We start from the raw sequence: 21,465 nt of genomic DNA, 5'->3' as shown, positions 1-21,465 counted from the left end.
TAATTAATTCTTTCTCAGTATTTCTTCAATCCAAGTAACAAACTTTGAAACACGAACATACACACCAGGCTTATTGGGGCGTGCACAGCCAAGACCCCATGAAGTGACTCCTTGTAAAATGTATTTGTCTTTCTCAAAGCAAACCAGAGGCCCTCCACTGTCACCCTACACAGAGGAAGGGAAAAAACCATGAGAGGATTAAGCTTCCATCCTTTTAGTATGGGATGTCGTCCTTCTATTACCCAAATGTAAGTTTTTCCCAGTATTTGAACATCCCTTTCCAATCAGAAAGGAACTTAGTAACATATTATTTGAACATCTGCTGTGCCTTCAGTACTAGGCAAAGTACGTTTAACGAAACCGTACCATTTAGTGTTTCCCGGGGGGAAAAGAAATCCCTTGTGAAAACTGTATTCATCCCTTCAAGCCTCGGGGTTTCTCTTAGGGAGGGTAACCCCAAGAACAATCTTAAAGGAGGTGTGGGAGGATCTTTGTCTTACACCAACCTCCCTTCCCTACTAGAAAGGCCACGTCCCGTGTCCCACCCAAGAGCCCCCTCCCAGAGGCGTAGGGGCTTTTGCCGTGATGGTGCTTTATTCCCTTACAACCAGTGTGGAACTCAAGGCCGAAGAAATCACCCTAGATGACCTGAATCAGCCTTCAGAGACACGCTTAAAAGGTTTCTGGGCAACATTTAGACTGTGGCCTTCGATTGACAAATAAATCCTTCTCGAATTTTCTCCTTTGTGGCTGAAATGTCTAAGGGGCCAAAACTCGCCAACACAAGATGAACTTTGATCTCTTTAGTCTTTTCTTACCTGGCAACTGTCAGCACCTCCAGCCAGATGCCCCGCACACAGCTCGGTGGATTTGACTCTCCCATTCAGATACTCATAGCGATTGCACACCTTGTTTTCAATCACAGGCAGTCGGGCTTCCTTGAGCAAGCCAGCACCGTGAGTGCCTGTGTTTAAAAAGATGAAAACACACGGTGACTGGATCGAAAACGTGTCCGCAAGGAAGCTTCCAGAACAACAGAGCAGCAATGATAGATCTCAAATTCATCCGTGAGGTTGGATAAAACAAGAAGTCAGTTCCCAGTACTAGTAGAACTCTTTCTTTTTTCTTTTTGACCCTTGAAAGTATAAACATTATATAAGATTTCATGTTCCCAAGACCTAGACTTAATTAATCTGGGCTTCTTTATGGGATTTTGAGGTTGGTTTGTGTTGTTATTTTTTGGTTTCTTTTTTTTTTTTAAGCTCTAAAGAAAGTTAATGTATAAAGAGAGATTGAGAAATACTAGTGCTACGATTTTCATATATTCCCTTCTAGGATTTTTATATGCTTCTTTTACTACTTATATCATATTGCACATTTTTTCCACACAAAGTTATATCATAAGGACTTTCATAAACCTACAATCTGTATAATTAATATTTTAGTGGGGAATGACTGCTTAATGGGTTTGGGATTTCCTTTTGGGGTGAGGCAAATAGTGGGGACGGTTGCACAATGTTGTGAAGGTGCTAAATGCCACAGAATTGTACTCTTCAAAATAGTTAAAAAAGTAAATTTTATGTTACATATATTTTACCACAATATTTTAAAAAAAGACAACTGTCATTTACTGAGAATTAACTTTTTCAGGCACAAGCTCATTATGTGGTGTAGCTCATTTAATTCTTAAAACAGTCCGATCACCTAGGCACTTTTGTCATTCCTATTGTACAGTTAAGGAAACTGAGGCTTAGGAAGGGTGTGTAGTTTGCCCAAGATCACCCAGCAAGTATGGTGGAGCTGGGATTTGAACTTGGGTCTGCAACATCATGGCCCAAATTTTTCACCACCACGTTCACTGGCTACAACAGCTGCTCTCAACGTATCACTTCTTTGTTCCTACAGGTTATTCATATTCCTTAGTATTTTCTTAAGTCTAAGTTCTGAGGGATTATATAGACATATTTATGGTTCCCAGTATCTTTGCCAAATATTTTCTAAACGTGTGACAGTGTAAAATGTCACTAGAAACAAAGCACTGCACAACAACCTTCTGAGTGTGTGGTGTCTAATAATTTTCAAAAATTTGCTAATGTGATGGGTGGACGTTGTCTTAATTTATTTCCTAATTTACATTTCTTTTCCAATTAGGGACGGTAAAGATTCTTTGGTGTGCTTGTTTTCCTCACTATATTTCTTTCTTTGTGAGAAAAACTGCTTTTTTTTTCCTTTGGCAAATGGAAATAGAACCCGTGCACAATCACAAGAAGAGATGATGTTTTCCAGATGGACACACCCAGGTACGTCTCAGCACTTTCACAAATAATCCAGTTTTCCAATTTTGCAAGCCCAGCTTCCCTGCGTTTTGCAAAATCTTTGCGTTGCCAGCATGGAACAGCCAAGAAATAAGGTATCCCTTCTTCTCCAAAGACTTTTAATAAAATTGGAAAATTGTCTTGAGTTCAGAAAACTTACACTGGAGTTGACGGGAGCACCTAAGAGGACCATGATCTGGAAAGAAGAGGCGAGTCCCAGCCCTGGGCAGGCAGAGCCACCGAGTACGGAAGTCCTGACCACAGAAGCATTGGGTAGCGGATGCATTTTCTGAATTGAGTGGATATGCAGAGGGTGCGGCCTTCTCAAAACTTTTTGCTGAAAATTAATTTAACTGAGTGTCCTGCTCTTACATCTGCTTTCTGAGCAAGACAGACATCCTGAGGCTAGGGACAAATCCACTGCTAATTGACCAGACGCCTTTGTGGTCTGTACAGAGGTGCTGCCATCGTGTGGCCACAGCAGAGATGGCGTTTCTGAGGGCCTGAGGCTGAGGGTGACCTAGGGACCTGAAGGGGTGGGGGGGACTTCGAAGCAGGTCCCTGAAAGTACCCAGTGACTGCTGATGAGGGGCTGACGTGAATGACCCCGTCGACATCAACCCTTACCTTGCTTTGGAATACGAAATCAGGGAAAGTCTGGAGACTAAAGGGGAGAATTCTGACCTCACACAGAGAGGCTGAGAACGCTGATTGATCTGATGTCATTATTGACATATAGAAAATTGGTAAACAGACCTGACTCATGTTTTGTGAATCCTGATCCAATGAATACATTGAGAATCATTTTCTCCAGTTAGACATTCAGACGAGGCCTGGAGAGACAGGGGAACCCAGTGCAGGGTGATAGAAAAGTGTGGGTGCTGGGAGAGACAGAAGAAACAGCGAATGGGCTTGGGGGTGTGTGGCAGGCCTGGGTTCCATCAGGGCTCAGCTACACACAGGTTATGTGGTATTTATTGATGACAGTGACGGTGATGATGATGGGGAGGGTTGGGGGCCGACCATGATGGCAATGGTGATGATAATGATGATCCTGAGATGGTGAGGGTGATGGTGAAGATGGTGGTGGTGATGATCGTGTCCCTGATGATGGTGGTGATGATGATGGTGGTGATGGTGGTGGTGGTCGTATAATAGGCACAGGAGCTGCTAAAGTACCATCTCCAAAGCACTGAGCTCTTCATATGCATTATCTTAATCCTCACAAGGACCTCATAGGGTAGCATAGATGAGGAAACTAAGGCTAACATGTAGAACATAATTTGAAAACGCGGGTTTTATGATGAGGGCTTAGATGCCAAATGGTACAAAGAGGTAAGGTGACTTGTCCCGTTCGCCCAGCTGGTGGCAGAACCAGAACTATTTTCCAGGGCTCCTGACTCCCACCCTGGTGCTCCGACCAATGCTTCTGAGAAAGCGAGGCAGAGATCTAGGACATTCTTATAAGGTTCCTGGGCCCGAGTCTGAAGGATATAATAATAGTTTTTATTCTACTATAATGCAGGGCATACTGCAAAGAGAAGACGGGATTCCCAAACTATAGTACAGCTGCTGAGCCAGGATCCTGCAGAAACGTTTCCTCTCTCATCCTCACCCCGTCAACCAAAACCAAACACCATCCTAGAACTGGGACCTTTCTTGCTTTCCCCTGCTGTCAGTCTGCCGTTCCCCCAACAACGTCTCCACACAGAGCCAGGCAAGTGGGTATTTGGGGAGACTAGTTTAACTATAATTTTTGTTGTTGATTTGCACCGTGTTTGGGAACTCTGTGTGCTTAATTCACATGAATGACCATCTAACACCCTTAATTTTTAGCTTGTGTCAAAACCCTACTTACCTGGGGACACAATATTAACCTTGGATTTGGGGGGTCAGAGTCTCAAGGAAACACTACCCTTCCCCTCATCCATGTCCCTTGATGACTGATGATAGAGACGGAGGCAGGTGTCCAGACAAAGTCAGGAAGGGAGTGGACCTCACTCACTGATAGAAATCGGTACACATGCTCATTTTCTCATGTAGGTTGCAGGTCAGAACCAGTTCATCATGTGAGTCACAGAATTTATCTTACCTTGGGTTTCTCCCCAGCCAGTGATGTAACACACTGTCCGGTCTGCGACCACGTAATTCGAGGATGGCAGGCAGGCTGGGATTACCTTTTCGGTGATGATGGCAGGGCTGAAAGGAAAACATCAGAAGTTACATAAGTTACATTTGACTGCCCTGCTAGGAGATTTCTGCCATTCATCTGTTGGTCACCAGATCCCACCTGCCCCAGAGCCCCAGAACGCTCTGAGCTGGTATTTCTTCTTTGCTTCACTGACACAGCGCAATGTAGAAAACAACTTTTCATCCTCACATTTGCCTGTAGTATCTTATGAGTCAAAAAAAAAAAAAAATAGAACATTTTGTTTTAAAGGCACCAGTTGTGGACAAGAAACTAGAGGTGGGAACAGAGATGGCAATGACTTTTAATGTCTTTTCTTGCACTATGGGAATTTTATACCAGGTGTACACTTCTGGATGAAGTTAAGAGGGCCTCAGTCAGTAGGTGGACCATCCAGCTGAAACACAATCACAGGGCTTTAATAATAGCAAGCGCCTTGTGCCACTAGGAGCAAAGCTGTTCCATCTTTGGGGTCCTCAGATTCCTCACCCATAAATGTTACAGCACCATGGCTGTAAGAATCCAATATAATGCAAGATACCAAATAAAAGAAGAGTAGAAGTAAGCACCTTGCATAAGCAAAGTAGTATTGTTTTCCCAAAACTTTCACATTAGAGCTCCAGAGAATCAAATATTAGAACTTTGATGTTTAGACTTTATTTTAGTAAGCTCAAGAGGAAAACCCATCGAAGATGAGAAATGTCTGATTCTGATTAAGAATCATCATGGCCTTCAACTTTGAAGCAGACACACCCTGTCAGAGTCACCAGAATAGACCTAGCGTCTTACATGGAGTGGGCCACAGTCATCACTGTATAGGGTCCCCTCGTGGAACGCCAATGCCTGAGACTCTTGGGGTTTGGGGGGCCTGGGAGTGGGTACCCAAAAGCTCAAGTGTATCAGTCTATCAGAGAACACATCCAGAACCCCAGGTTTACTAAAGTACTTGCTCGAGGATCAGAGCTTTCCTGATGGCCCCAGGGGACCATGGAGAAAAGCGAATCAGCTCCTTTTTTAGGCTAAGCCAAGAAGGCCCTTTCTTTCCTTTCCAGCGTGTCCAAATTCCCCAGGGAGTCACTCAGTTTACTGACCCAGAAAACTTGTGAAGTGTTTCTGTCCAGACCCAGCGAGCCCCACTCAGACTCTTGACCGCTGGCCTGGCCGTCCTCGTCACCGTCACTGTCGTCCCCCTGTCATCTGGAGCCCACCACGCATGGCTGATGGGCTCTGCATGCCTTGTTGACTGTCCTAAATGTGTCTATTCTCAAAATAGCTGTCTGTTTATTTAGCTGTCTCCCTTGTGACCTATTTCCAAATACTGCTAACTTTAAATGATGTTAACAAATTTATCATTTTGTCAGACTTAATAAAACACCATTTCAACAGGAAACATAAAACCAGAGATAGGAAGAAGGAGAATTTGCACTTGTGAATTGTGAGTGTGTGTGTGTGTGTGTGTGTGTGTGTGTTTACATCGCCTTTTATAAAGCGCTTCGAAATATACATAATCCCATTTGATTCCCCCAAATATATTATTACGTTGAAAAGAGAGGGTCAACCTGGAATAATTGAATAATTCTCTGATTACGAATGTATCTTAGCTGACTGGGGAACATTAAGTGATAGAGTTTGAGGGGTAACCTGTACCTCAGGTTTCAACTCACTCTCTTCCCACAAGAGGAAACCGTGTCCTGGTGCCTTTGTCATGACCACGGCTAGTAAGAGGCAGGTGGGGCTGAGCCCAGGTTTTCTCACTTTAAGGTCAATGCCTGTCCCAAAGCCCCGTGCCTTTGGGGTCCTAGACGGGGCTGCCCACACACATTGCTGGCTCATAAACCCAGCAATGAGCAAATGTTCTCACTGCTCACAGCGTGAAAGTCACGGGCAAGCCAGTACCTGCTCAGCTTGAGCAAGGCGATGTCTGCCCGAGTGGGCTCCCGGAACAGCTTGCTCACTTGTATCTCCTGGACACTGTCTTCAACGGCGGTCTCTTTGTGTGCGCCCAGGATGACCTTGTATGATGCCGGCCCTGAGAAGCTAGAGAAGACAGCAACGTTATGAGCAAAATCCGGGCCAGCCCTTCATCGGGTGCCCTTCTGAGCCACACACACTGCGTCTTCTCCCCACTAGGCTACCTACACTCAGAGGCCTCTGAGTGGCAAGAAACAAGTTCACGGTTTACCCGAACCTGGCTGTTAAGGAATGTTCTCGGGGCTGCTTTGGGCCTGACCACAGAGGAAGAATGACACCAACACTGAAGTTGGCGCAGGACAGATAGGGGTCTGTCTTCTTCGTTTCTCTCTACAAACACCTCCTCCTCTCTCGTCCAATGGCCCTGGCAATTCTTCCTCAGGCCCTTCTCATCCACTCCCCGGTCCCCAGTGTCACTGCCATGAAAGGAGGGAGGGAAGGAAGGGGACGGGACAGGGGAGGGGAGAGGGGAGGAGAAAAGAGGAAGGAAAGGAGAGAGGCGGAGGCGCAAGTCTCTAAGACAAGTAAGTCTTTGTGTCAGGGGTCCCCTAAACGTACCTGTCCAGGCAGTGGGCAGCAGTCAACACCCACTCTGGGGATATTAAAGTGCCTCCACAGAAGTGGCTTCTAGAAGGAAATCTAGAGGGAAAATGTGCCAGGATTTTAGTTCAAACCTGATGATTTATTCTACAGAAAGCCCGGAAGTAGTGCTCACTCTGCTGTGATATCGCTGACATTCCCAAAGGACAAGGTGGCCAGCCCGTCACCGGGATGGCGGGAGCTTTGAGCTGTGCTCCTGTGGTGGGTTCTCAGGAGGTCACTGCACCACTCTGGAAGGTGGCTGGCACGCAGGCAAGGCCCAGCAAAGCCACACGACTCCAACCAACAGGAGGTCCACACCTGTGGCTTTGACCCTTTGGCCCTGGGCTCCAGCTCCTTGTCACTTCTTTTTTTTTTTTTTTTTTGACAGATCTATATTCAGTTTATTATGTTTGATTTTCGGAGTTAATTGAGTGTTTTTTCTTTTTTTTACATCTTTATTGGAGTATAATTGCTTTACAATGGTGTGTTAGTTTCTGCTTTATAACAAAATGAATCAGTTATACATATACATATGTTCCCATATCTCCTCCCTCTTGCGTCTCCCTCCCACCCACCCTATCCCACCTATCCAGGTGGTCACAAAGCACCGAGCTGATCTCCCTGTGCTATGCGGCTTCTTCCCACTAGCTATCTATTTTACGTTTGGTAGTGTATATATGTCCATGCCACTCTTTCACTTTGTCCCAGCTTACCCTTCCCCCTCCCCATATCCTCAAGTACATTCTCTAGTAGGTCTGTGTCTTTATTCCTGTCACTTCTTTTTGACAAGACCTATGCAAGACCCGATGAGTCATTCTTCAGGGAACCAAATGGGATCCTGAGTAGCCGTGATTCATGGGCATCTACTAATTTTACCTGAGAAAGTTCGCTCTGGGGGGAATGTCCCCTAAATCATTTACTTTATAGGACTGCTTAGGCACGGGGTCGCTCATAAACTTTGTGTGAGCCACTCCGAAGCCCATCATAATGAAAGGGACACAAATAGTAAGTGAATGACCAGCAAGGCAATTATCAATCTGGAAATAGACCACAGCGCATCTTGGGAAAGAGGGAATATGAGATACGTGAAAGGTGAAGGCTCTGTATCTCAAGCAGTTACTAAATGGTAAGACAACTAAAAGAAAAGCCAACTCAACCAGGGAATGAAATAGACTATTTTCATTCATCGATAGTATCTCACAAGCAAAAAGAAGGAAGACCACTGAGCACAGCGATTGGGCACATGCGCACTGGTACAACATCAACAAGCAGATCAGCCTGTTTCCCGCATGTGCTTCGAATGAGACACCCAATGGACTTATTAAAGGCGAGCGCCACTGAAAGATAACCTGAACCTTCTGGGTCATGTAGGATGGGGACTGATCACTCTTAAATTATGGCGATCCTGAGCTACGCTTCACTGAAGAAGATGCGTTTTGCAAATGGGTGAGCACCCTTTGATTAAATTCAGTAGTTCACAAAACTGTGGAAGGAAGGAAGGAAAGAAAGAAAAAAAAAGAAGAGACTCTGTATCTGTGATATATTATAGATAATTTAATCTTTACCCTCCCCCTCCAGGTGTCCCATTTCTAAAAATATCCCTTTCTCTTCATTTTACAAAGTAACAGTGAGTATCTATCTAAACCCTCAAGGCCTCTTCCATAGTTTTTCAGCAATATTGGAACTTAGTGTAAATTGCTACATTAATCAATTTTGATGATAGCTGCCCAGATCAAAAAAAAAAAAGGTTCTAATTCTGACTATTTTCAAACTGAAGAACATAGAAAAGAATATAACAAAAAAAGAAGCAGACTCACAGATACAGAGAACAAACTAGTGGTTACCCGTGGGGAGAGGGAAGGGAGGAGGGGCTGTATAGGGATGGGGAGTCAAAGGTTCAAACTATTAGGTATAGAATAAGCTACAAGAATATATTGTACTACACGGGGAATATAGCCAATATTTTATAATAACTATAAATGGAGTATAACCTTTAAAAATGGTGAATCACTATATTGTACAACTGTAACTTATACTGTACAGCAACTATACCTCAGTTAAAAAACATAGAAAAATTTTTTTATAGTTTTCCTTACTCCTTTGCAGAACTTAGAGGCAGGTACTGATACTGAGGGTATGTGGATTTAGTGTGAATGTAGAAAGGTTTTGCAAGGAGTACACAGGAGGGTGGAATACACTGTTTCTGGAAATGGTGTTACCTTTTTCGAAGGCTGACTTGCCAGGGCCAGGAGTGTGGGAATGCCACGCACCCACCTACAACCCTTCCGGGACACTTCTTCGGCTCCACCTGGGGCTTTCCACAATCAAATGAAGAGGAAGCTGTGGCAGAAAGTGGGAAAAATGTGCATTTGAAGACGTGAAAGAGAGCGACTCATGACAAATTCATGGCTCGTGGCCGAAGCACTGAATTTTTGACATCCCGAAGCCCAAACTAAATAGTAAAATCATAAACATCTTTTGGAATATTTTTTCTAAGTTTCAAAAGTGGTAGGGGACAACAACATTTCCTTCTCCTTTCAAGAAAATATAAGTACTTTTTTTTTTTCTTTTTACTGCTTTCTTAAGGAAGTGATTACATACATTGGGAAGAGTTAGGCATTAGAATGAGAGCTTTTTGGAGAGGAGCTTGACTGACACAAATTGTTATTCTGACTTGATGTGATATATCTAGAGAGTGACTCATCGTCACCATCATCATTTGAACCATGTAAAGTTTACTGAAAACCATAATTGTCGTACCCATTGAAAGGCACTACGAGTATTTTTAAAATGTGAATCTCTGTGTGTGTGTGTGTGTGTGTGTGTGTGTAGCAAGGATAACAATCCTAAACTGAAATAATACCTTCTCTCAGCCAGGTTCAGGACGGCTCTTCCAGGGAGCCTCCCAAGACTAACCCAGTGCCACGGGGATGACTTCCATTCACTTGCCTTTCTCTCTATTCATTCTCCCACCTGCTTTCTCTCTCCACCTGGCCTGCAGGGTTCCTGGAGGTTAGGGTTAGTGCTCCATCTCTGGTTGGTGCCACTTACTAATGGCTAGAACAGTTCAGGGGCTACACAAGGTATTCATAAAGGGCTTCTCCGTTGTCTGGAGCCCTTTAAGATCTTCAAAAATAGAAGCATAAATCATTGTTAATAATAATAATACAAGGAGACATTTTTTGCTCTTAATCAACCAAGAGGTTCTATCCTCTAGTGAATCTGGAATCTGAATTTTTCAAATACCTTTCCAATTATCTTGGCCTATTCTGAGAATCTATATACAGAAGTTGTTTTTTTTTTTTAAAGAAGCATGCAATATAATGAAATCCTACTCTCTAACACTGACCTTAATTTCTCTTACTGTGTCTTACACAGAATAGACTTACAGAAATGGACTAAGAAAAGAATAACTACAGATATTATGGTACCCTGGTCTTAGTATTCAAAACAAAACTGAAGTTCTATTTATTTTTAATTACTTATTATTTGTACTGTTAGTGTTGGTGGAATTGAAATGAGTTGTTAAAACCAGTTAACAGGGCTTCCCTGGTGGCGCAGTGGTTGAGAGTCCGCCTGCCGTTGTAGGGGACATGGGTTCGTGCCCCGGTCCGGGAAGATCCCACATGCCGTGGAGCGGCTGGGCCTGTGAGCCATGGCCGCTGAGCCTGCGCGTCCGGAGCCTGTGCTCCGCAACGGGAGAGACCACAACAATGAGAGGCCCACATACCACACACACACACACACAAAAAACAGTTAACAAAAATTTACAATTTAAAATAAATGAATATAAATAAGTAAAATTATGTTTAAAATGGGCATCTTTCCATTTTTGAAGTTAATATTAAAGAGAAAAACAATGCAATTCCTTGATAAAATTGAGAAGCAGAATACTGGGTTGAAGAGAATATAGTTCTGATTTCAAATTGTTTTACTTATGCTATTACTTATGTGCAATTTGCATGGTGCCATTGTTTTAACAACACAGAATATTTACACAAATTTTTCAGGTGAGTTGCTTGAAGAAGTTTACGTGTAGCCTAAAAAGTTAATCAGTGTTACTTTTTCATTTTAAAGATGTTTTCCATGTGAATGACAGACAATGGAAAGTTTGGACATTTTAAGGAAAATTGCTATTAGGAAATTTCTCACTTAAATAAAGGAAATCCAAAATCTCCCAGGAATAAGCAATAAAATTTTTTTAAAAAAAACAGAGAACATGAAAATAACCTAAAAATACAAAATCGTACTTCAAAGAGATTTCATATTCTGAAAAATCTGAATAAACTTATCGAAAGCCATACAAGCACACACACAGAAAGTACCCTTAACCTGGGATAGTCACCCTTTTAAGCACCGACCTGACATGTTGGAGGAACTGTGATTTGAGATTTCATTCATTTATTTGAATACATATTTGCTGAATTTATTCATTCAGCAAATATGTATTCAAATATATATACGTAGTGCCTGGCATGTACTAGGCATTGCTCTAAGCACTAGAAAGAAGGAAACAGCTGAGGTTTGCAATCTTTACCTTCTGATGGGTGGGTATGTAAACAGATGTTGCACTGGAAGCTTCAACAGAGGCCCCAAAGATGCCCGGGGATGTGTAAGGTAAACCTCCACCTGCAGACTTCAAGGCAAGTAGCCTCTTCTACAACGCTGGTATCCTTACCCAAGTCAAGGATGGAAAAGAATCAGGTTCTTAGAGATGGAAGACAGAAGAACGGATGGAGAGAGGGCTGTTCCAGCGGACTGTGAGGTCCCCGCTTCCTCATGATGTGGACACGTTATCAGACCACGTGGTCTGATCTTGAGACATATTTCCTGCGGAAGGATACCCAGGCCTGCCTCACACTTGAGAAGCTGATAGTGTCTGGTGGTGACTGAGGGCTGCACCTGGGACGTTACTGTACTTCCCTTCAGTGGGAATCAGAGGTGCATGAATCCCAGGCACAGCTGTAGAGGCCGGGGCAGGACTGTCAAGCTATACAAGTTAAAGGCAATCGTGCCACATAGGCAGCCTGTGCAGGATAGCGAGGCCGTGCGGTAGGAGGCTGTGGGGTACCAGAAAGCTGCAGGGTGGCAGGGAGGAGTGGAATGGGAGGCGCATCCCCACCAGGGGCTCTCAGATGGAGGGCCACCGAGAGAGCTTGTGCACAGCAAACACACACTGGAGAACGAGTCAGCTATAAATGCCCCCTGAGTCCAGAGAGCACAAGGACAGCAACCAAGTAGAATCTTTCCTGTCACCCTGACCTCTCCCTCCTCCCCCTGCTCTACCCAGCAGTGGCCCAAAATCCAAGCCCGACAGTGTGGCTCCGGAGCTCCCAACCCCTTCCCCAAACTGCCTCCCAAACCATCTCCGGACGTGGACTTGAGTGGCTTTGCAGCAGCAACTTCTCTGCTCCAGCCTGTCCCCCCCAAGTGGCAGACACAAGCAGATGCCATCAAATGGTGCAAAAGAGAAGTCCAGGCTGATCAGCAGGAACCAGGACAGATGGTGTTTGCAAAGATGGGTCAGCGGAAAGTAAAGTAGCGTCCTGATCAAAGTGGTTTACATTGTTCTCCAGACCTATCTATGGATTTGTTACCTCTATCTATCTCTCTATCTATCTATCTATGGATTTGTTACCCCAGGGTTTTCAGAACTAACGTCAACTCCCCTTTCCCTGATCCAAGCTTCTCGCTCCCTAGAAAAGTCTCAGAGAAATGAGGAAAGAACCCAGCAAGCTACCTCTAAGTTATCTGGCTAATCCATGGCTAATGCATAGTCATCTTAGGATAAAGAAAGTTGGGGCTTTGTAAAGAGCTGTGTTACTTTTCATTGAATTCTTAGGATGACAGTTTATAGGTTTACAATGTATGTTGTATGTTTAGCAGTTTCCTGCTGTTTGTACTTTCTTTCTTTCTTCTCAGCTGCTGAAAGAGAGTTTCCTATCTGGGTGACTCTAAATTTGTGTTTCGTGCCTCCCACCCCAGACACTGGAGAGGTCAGTGGAACTGTCTGGAGGCTGATTAGATCACCTCTGAATGCCTAAAAGAGGGGGCCACGAGTAGGACAGATTCAAGAGACCCAGGATGAACAGAGGGCTCCCAAGGGGAGGGGACCCTCTCTTGCCCAGAAGTGCTCAGCCCAAACTCTTGTCTTGCAGATCTAAGACCAGGTGATGCTGCACTTATTTAGAAGTCATTTCCTTCCAAAAAAGAAAGAAGCTTACCACACTGAGGGACATCACAGTAGTCAAAAAGTTTTCTTGGATTTGTCGTGTAGCACCAGGGGCCATTGACATCACCATCAGGATTACGGCAGTACTGGGAAAAGAGGCAGGCATATGGGGATGGCACACACGGGGGCAGGAGAGGACAGGGAATGTCACATGAGGCACAGACACTGGTTTCACTGCTGTCCTTAGAAGATGAAGGGTTAGTGTTCCTTTGGTGGGGAGGCAGGCAGAGTTATCGTTTCAGGTGTTTATCAAGCCTCTGACTCACAGAATGACATCGGTCACTCTCCTCGTTCAAAAGGAGCTCCAACCTTGAGGCCACTGCCCTGGGGAAGGGGTGAAGACCCTGAGGGGTCTTGAGGTAGAGACTCTATAAAGGGGCCTCCCCCCTCAGCAGCCTGTGTCCGTGGGGACCGTAGGGACCCAGCTGTAGGGGACTGTGGACGTGGATGGCTCGTCTTGTCCCTTGCTCATGTCAATCTTCTGCTTGATGGCGCCTGTTTGCTGTTGCTTCAGAATTGTTTATTCCCCTGGCCTGGGCACCCTCTGTGGGTCAGCTGTGGAAAGACTGTGTCTTCCTTTTCCTTCCCTCTACACACCTATACCCCAAAGGAAACCACCCCAGAGAATGTGTGGGACTAGGGGAAATCCTAGTGGAGTCTTAATAATGCATCCAGTCTTTTTCTAGAAAAGTCCAACTACAATGTCATGAAGGTCATCTTTGATCACTGGAAACCATAAACCAGTAACAAAAGCAGACAGGAAATGTCACACATGGAAGTGATAAGAAGCAGGGAGGTTGGCTTGCCCATGCTAACTCTCCCTCCCACGCCGCTTAGATCCTACGCTTGGTCCCCTGAAATCTCTCACATATCTTCCTCTCCACCCCACACCGAAGCTCAGTCAGGCTGACTTTCTGTAACAGAGGATCAATTCAGTTTGCAAAGACTGGTCAACAAAAGGCAAAATAGAGTCCAAATCAAAGTGGCTTACGTTTTTTTCCAAACCTGCCCGTGGGTTTGTCGCTGGAGTGAAAATGCTGTGTTTGTGGGGCTCCTGGGCAGCCCACTCCTGGCAGGGGACACCGCCCACCGTGGTCGCCTTCTTGCCCCGGTATCCTTTACCAGTCCCGAACATGCAGTCTGTAGGGAAGAGAGAATGGTGGTCTCCTGTCATTACACAGACCCGGGTGACGAGGGACAAATGCAGCAGTGCTAGGTTTCTCTCCAGACAGACTGTGGTCACATCCTTCAGAACACAGGAGTGCCGAAGACCTCAGTGAGCTCTGCTGATTTTGACAAGTTACCAGAAACGCTACTGGCTCAGAAATAATCACAAGCCGAGATGGTAGAATGGGAAGTTTGGCCAGGACACTAAGATAATCAATTTTATAACAAGCTGAGTGGTAACACAGATGCCACCATGAACTGTTAGATGATTCTTGAACACCTCATCAAGGATGGAGAGAAAGAGTGAGGACTGAAAAGGATTTTATAAAAAATATTATTTTGGCCAGAGCTGTGCTGTGAGTTCCCACCTTCTGGGATGAAAGAGGTAATAAAGAGATGACTAGAGGCCCCTTCCCCGAACTCATCCCTCACCTCAAGCCTCGGGGTTGGGGGATTCGGCAGAACCCCTCAGAGAACTTGATGTGTGTTACATATGGGGACCCAGTGCCCAGTGCTCTGATGGCCACTTGGAAAATCCACAAAGCAAAAGCTGGGCCAGCTGGCTTCCCGGTCAAGGAGCAGGGCTGGGCTAGGCAGCCTCCAGTGTGTGCCAGGACCAGGGTGTGTGAGTTACTCACGCACGAAGCGTGGGGCATCACGTGAGGCCATGCGAGGTCTTATCAGGAGTGATCCCCAGCTGGAGCATGGCACTCAGAGTCTCACCAAGAAAGAGTGGGGAGAGATGAGCTGGCCCCGTGTGTACAGCAGCTATACAGGTGTACAGTAGGGAGCAGTAGGTGAGGTTTCTCCAGCATCTTGGAGGGGGCAAGTCCACCTCCGGAAGGAGAGGGGGTCTCAACTTGAAACCAAGTTCTCATTTAATCATTTCTGTCTGATTTTGGATTATCTGAAAGTGGTCAGACAAGCCATGGGACCCCTGAGTTTTCATTCCGGGGCAGGGGGAGACTCAGCCCCCTCTGTTTCCTTACCCTGCAGCGGTACAGAGTACTTCCTGCCACCTGACAACCACAGGACCAGGGGCTAAGCACTTAGAGCTACACGCGGGCAAAGGGCCAGGGAAACAGGGCACTGTGAGATTTTCATGTCTCCCACCTCAGGTAACAACCACATCCTTATCCTCAGGCCCCAAAACCCTTGGAGCTACAGGTCCGCTTCGCCAGGTGTTTGTTGGAGGTGATCATTGACGGTCCTCCTAGCCCTCCTAACTCTGTACATTGAAAACCAAATCAGTCGTTTCTATCTCTCCATGCAAAAGGCAGAGGCTTGCTTTTCTAGAATGTCCCATCTCGGCCACCATCATCAACCTGTCAGTCCACCCAGGCTCAAAATGGTATCCATCCCTCACAACCAACTAGTTTTCAAATCCTAAAGAAACACCCTACCCCATCATGCCAGCAAGAGCAGCTCTGGCTCCCCCAGGTGATACACTGAGGCTTCCTTCCACATCGCAGACTCAGCCAGTACTCCAGCTCCCTGTAACAATGAAGCCTCTGCATCCCAAAGATTTTCCATCTCTTATCATCCCGATACCCAACTATATAGATGTCTGGCCACAGACTTCTTACCTGCTTCAGAAGGATCCTCTGCACTTGGACCCTGGGCAACAGTCGGAGATCTTGTGACCTGCTCTTGTGTTTCTGAGCATTTCTTCAGGTTACAGAACTCCCATCTGACGCTCGGATCAGTGGTATAACACCAAGGGCTTTTGTCAGCATCTGGATTTCGGCAGTAGTTTATTGTCAAGCCACTGTAAATTCCACAACAGTATCGGTCATGAGAGGTGAGCGAATCTTCAGGGGGACCCCAGCACCCTCTGAATTTTGTTACAAAAAAGTGACTGAAATATTTCCATTAAGGTACCAAAGGTACCAATTATTATTATAACATCACAAGCACAGATGGTCCTCAACTTCTTACAAAGTGGGTAAGTTTTTAAAAATAGGTTATAGTTTTTAATTTTAAAAAAATCAAGGGACTTCCCTGGTGGTGCAGTGGTTAAGAATCCGCCTGCCAATGCAGGGGACACGGGTTCGAGCCCTGGTCCGGGAAGATCCCACATGCCGTGGAGCAATGAAGCCCGTGCGCCACAACTACTGAACCTGTGCTCTACAGCCCGCGAGCCACAACTACTGAGCCCGCAAGCCACAACTTCTGAGCCCACACACCACAACTACTGAAGCCCATGCGCCTAGAGCCCGTGCTCTGCAACAAGAGAAGCCACCGCAGTGAGAATCCCGCGCACCGCAACGAGCAGTAGCCCCTGCTCGATGCGCTAGAGAAAGCCCGCATGCAGCAGTGAAGACCCAGTGCAGCCAAAAATAAATAAATAAATAAATTTGTTTTTAAAAAATCAAAAGGAATATATGCTCCATATCAAAACAGATCATTTATAAATGTATAAGAGAAAGTATCAGAATGTCTTCCTTTCCCTGGGAATGTTAAATACATTCCCCAGGGATAACCAATATGGATTTTGAAGCATGTATTTTAGATTTTTTTAAGGCACATACAAATATATCGATATCTCTGGCTTTCTCTCACTATGTGAGTACATAGGGCTACGTAAGTTGGAACCAAAACATATTTATCCAAGGCAGAAAAGACATACAAGATGATATTGACATACAAGATGATATTGATATTCCCAGGCCAGCTCTCTTAGTCTATTTACTCACATTGTATTTTACAATGAAACAAAAACTCATGACAGTAATATTACTGTAAATATCATAGGTAGATCAAGTGGATTTGGGGTTTAGAAGGCTTCTGGAAGCCTTCCTGGAAAACTAGCTCCCAGGCAGGTTGAGGATTCCAGAGGATGCATTCTGGGGCATACGGGGAGGAACCCCAGACCCCTCTAGCTGGAGCCACTCAGGGACTGAGGGGAGGGCGTGTGACTAAAGGACAGTGGGATCAAAGGGATGAAGGGCGACGTCTGGATAGACCACGGGGTCTGCAGGAGCTGAATCAGAAACAATTGGATAAGGACATAGCAGACGAGAAGCCTCGGGCTCACTGGGCAACTTGGACCCCCAGGGCCAGAACTTCGCCCCAGCCTCTCAGAAGTCTCAGCCTTGGACTCCCCTTTGCAGCTTAGACCCGTGGCCTGAGGCTTATGAGATAGTTTGAAACATACCACGTATTATGGGAATGCAACAACACTGTGTCTGTGGATACTATAGACAAGTGGCAGTCTCAAGCCCAGGCCCACAATTTGAGGAAGCCCGTTAGCAGGTTTCTGAGCCCCTGGATGTGTTAAAAAGCTTGTCATGTGAAACAGACTCCTGCTCCTTTTTTTTAAAGGTAGTTTGACGAGTTTTGATGAACACACATACCTGTATAACCCACACTCTTAGTGCGATAGAGAACATTTTCATCAGCCCCAGAAACCTCCCTTGGGTCACTGCTCAATCAATCTCAGCTGCCCCCCAGATGCAAATACTATTGATTTCTTTCACCATAAATGAGTTTTGTCTTTTCTGGAACTTCATATGAATGGACTCATACAAGTATATACCCTTTTGTGTGTGGCTTCTCTCCTTAGGATAGTGTTTTTGAGCTTTATCCATGCTATTTGAGAGTATCAGTAGCTTGTTCCTTTTTATTTCTGAATAGTATTCCATGGTATGAATATCCCACCAATTATTCACCAATTATTCATGTTCTTATTGATGGCCACTGAAGTGCTTTCCCGGTTGGGGCTATTTTATGAATAAAGCTGCTAAGAACTTTCTGGTAAATCTTTTTGGGGGCTTATGTTTCATTTTGCTTGGGTGAGTATTCACAAATAGAATTGCAGGTTTGTAGGCAGATGCACGTTTAACCTTATAAGAAAATGTTGGACTGGTGTCCAAAGTGGTTGTTCCATTTTACATTCCTACCAACATGTGTGAGGGCTGCAGCTGCTCCGCAGCCTGGGCACACTTCTTATTTTCTGTCTTTTTAATAACAGCCATTGCCATTGGGTATTTAGTAGTATCTCATTGTGGTTATAATTCTTATTTCTGTAATGGCTAAAATGTTGAACATTTTTTCAGGTACTTATGGACCATTTGTATATCTTTCCCTGTGGAATGTCTATTAAAGTCTTTCGCCCCTTTTTATTAGGTTGTTTGTCTTCTTACTAGTGGGTGGAAGGGATCTTTACACATTCTAGAGGCGAGCCATTTGTCAGGTATATGGATTGAGACTATTTTTCTCCCAGTCCCTGACTTGTTTATTTTCTTAACAGTGACTTTTGATGAGCAAAGTTTTCATTTTATTAAAGTCCAAATTATAATTTTTATAGTGTTTTCTGGATCCTATCCAAAAACAGTTTGCCTTCCCCAAGGTTGTGAAAATAATCTCATTTTTTTTTCTAGAAGCTTTAAATTTCAGCTTTAGTTTTAACCTTTACTTTCAGGTCTAAGAGTTTTCTCAAGTGAATTTGACATGTCAGGTAGGAGTCAAGGTTTTGGGTTTTTTGCCTTTATGGACACTCAGTTGTTCCAGAACAATTTGGGGGGAAATTTCCTTTTCCTATTGAATTGCTTCTCCAGGTATATTGAAAATCAACTGACCATACATGTTGTGGGTCTGTTTCCAGACTCTCCCTTTTTTCATTTGTGTATCTTTTTGCCAGTACCACTGATTCCTGAATTCCTTTGTGATTTCTTTTTTGACTCATGGGTTATTTAGAAATGTGTTCTTTAATTTCCAAATATTTGAGAATTTCCTAAACTTTTCATTATTTTTATCTCATTTAATTCTGTTGGCTCAGAAGACACCTGTATATTATTTTAATCCTTTTAAATTTATTGGGACTTATTTCAAGGCCAAGCATATGATATACCTTGGTGAATGTTCCATGTGCACTTGCATGTGTATTCTGCAGTTGGGCATATGTTATATTGGTGCATATTTCCCTCCAAAACTTCTGTATCTTCTCTGAATCTTTCATCTACTTGTCCTACTGTATTGTTTTGGGAGAACGTTTAACTATACGAGAGAGAAGTGAGAAAACCTCCAACTGTAATTGTGGACGCATCTATTTCTCTCTTTAGCTCTGTCAGTTTTTGCTTCATACATCTGAACCTCTGTTATTAGGGTCAACACATTTAGCATCGTTAACACTTTTTACTTCAAAAACGGCCTTTTTATCTCTGGTATATTTCTTATCCTAAATTTATCTTGTCTGTCTGATGTTAGAAACCATTCTAGCTTTCTTTTGATTAGTGTTTCTTTTTTTTTTTTTTTTGGTAACATCTTTATTGGAGTATAATTGCTTTACAATGGTGTGTTAGTTTCTGCTTTATAACAAAGTGAATCAGTTATACATATACATATGTTCCCATATCTCTTCTCTCTTGCGTCTCCCTCCCTCCCACCCTCCCTATCCCACCCCTCTAGGTGGTCATAAAGCACCGATCTGATCTCCCTGTGCTATGCGGCTGCTTCCCACTAGCTATCTATTTTACGTTTGGTAGTGTATATATGTCCATGCCATTCTCTCACTTTGTCCCAGCTTACCCTTCCCTCTCCCCATATCCTCAAGTCCATTCTCTAGTAGGTCTGTGTCTTTATTCCCGTCTTACCCCTAGGTTCTTCATGACCATTTGTTTTGTTTTGTTTTGTTTTGGTTTTTTTCTTAGATTCCATATATATGTTTTAGCATACAGTATTTGTTTTTCTCTTTCTGACTTACTTCACTCTGTATGACAGACTCTAGCTCCATCCACCTCACTACAAATAACTCAATTTCCTTTCTTTTTATGGCTGAGTAATATTCCATTGTATAAATGTGCCACATCTTCTTTATCCATTCATCCGATGATGGACACTTAGGTTGCTTCCATGTCCTGGCTATTGTAAATAGAGCTGCAATGAGCATTGTGGTACATGACTCTTTTTGAATTATGGTTTTCTCAGGGTATATGCCCAGTAGTGGGATTTCTGGGTCATATGGTAGTGTTTTTATGGTATTAATTTTCCATACTTTGATTTTTAACTTATTTATGTCTTTCTATTCAAAGGGCATGTATTGTAAAGAGACCACAACTGGGCTTTGGTTTTTATTCAACTTGACAATCTCTGCCTTCTAATTGCATTGTTTTATCCTTTTTTTTTTTTTTTTTTTTTTTTTTTTTTGGTATGCGGGCCTCTCACTGTTGTGGCCTCTCCCGTTGCGGAGCACAGGCTCCGGACGCGCAGGCTCTGGACGCGCAGGCTCAGCGGCCATGGCTCACGGGCCCAGCCGCTCCGCGGCATATGGGATCCTCCCAGACCGGGGCACGAACCCGTATCCCCTGCATCGGCAGGCGGACTCTCAACCACTGCGCCACCAGGGAGGCCCTTGTTTTATCCTTTTTATACTTAATATACTTATTGATATGGCTGGGTTTAAGTCTAACATAATTCTATTTATGTTCTGTTTGTACCATGCCTTCTTTACTCTTTTTCTCTCCTTTTCTTCTTTCTTTTGGATTAATTGAATATCCTTATTATTATCTATTCCTCTGAGTTTTCATTTTCAGTGGTTACTCTAGGATTTACAATATCCCTCTCTAACTTACCACATTCAAACGTTTATTAATATTATACAGCATCATGAATAATGTAAGAAAATTAGAACAGTAATGTCTACTGTAATGTAATGTAATGTAATGTAATTGTAACAGTAATGTCTTCTGTATTGTCTACCTGATGGTAAAGCCATCCAGTGAATTTTTCATTTAAGATATATAATTAAATATATATATATATATATTTAGTTCTTAAATATATATATATTTAGTTCTGTCTTTTTCATTTGCCTCTTTTATAGTTTCCTTTCTCTTTAGATTATCCATTTGATTCTTTTATGTTCCTATTTTTCTTTAAATCCTTAAACACAATTATAATATCTTTCAGAATTTTTTGTTTGCCAATTCCATCATTTCTGAGTCTGTATTGACTGATTTTTTCTCCTCATTACGGATCACATTTAATGATCTTTGCATGTCTACTAATTT

The 21,465-nt window shown here is 43.8% G+C and overlaps 1 protein-coding gene across 4 annotated transcripts in view; it reads right to left on the bottom strand.

Annotated features, from left to right (window-relative positions):
- Positions 1-3: 3 nt before the first annotated feature.
- Positions 4-21,465, bottom strand: part of PLG (plasminogen) — a 42,614-nt gene continuing 21,152 nt past the window's right edge. The window contains exons 11-20 of one of the 4 annotated variants that reach the window (XM_060114826.1): positions 16,042-16,223; positions 14,280-14,428; positions 13,281-13,374; positions 9,276-9,396; positions 7,029-7,113; positions 6,631-6,634; positions 6,400-6,532; positions 4,408-4,514; positions 819-964; positions 4-165 (exon numbers count right to left, since the gene is read on the bottom strand). In XM_060114826.1, coding sequence (XP_059970809.1) covers positions 4-165; positions 819-964; positions 4,408-4,514; positions 6,400-6,532; positions 6,631-6,634; positions 7,029-7,113; positions 9,276-9,396; positions 13,281-13,374; positions 14,280-14,428; positions 16,042-16,223 — 1,183 coding nt within the window. Of the gene's footprint in view, positions 166-818; positions 965-4,407; positions 4,515-6,399; positions 6,541-6,630; positions 6,635-7,028; positions 7,114-9,275; positions 9,397-13,280; positions 13,375-14,279; positions 14,429-16,041; positions 16,224-21,465 lie in introns of all 4 variants that reach the window. The other 3 variants (XM_060114829.1, XM_060114827.1, XM_060114828.1) reach the window with 3 other exon arrangements.

The sequence above is a fragment of the Mesoplodon densirostris genome, chromosome 12 (genome assembly GCF_025265405.1).
Source record: "Mesoplodon densirostris isolate mMesDen1 chromosome 12, mMesDen1 primary haplotype, whole genome shotgun sequence".
Classification (NCBI taxonomy): domain Eukaryota; kingdom Metazoa; phylum Chordata; class Mammalia; order Artiodactyla; family Ziphiidae; genus Mesoplodon; species Mesoplodon densirostris.
Note: the sequence above shows the minus strand (reverse complement) of the source record. Positions and strands in the feature narration are given on the sequence as shown.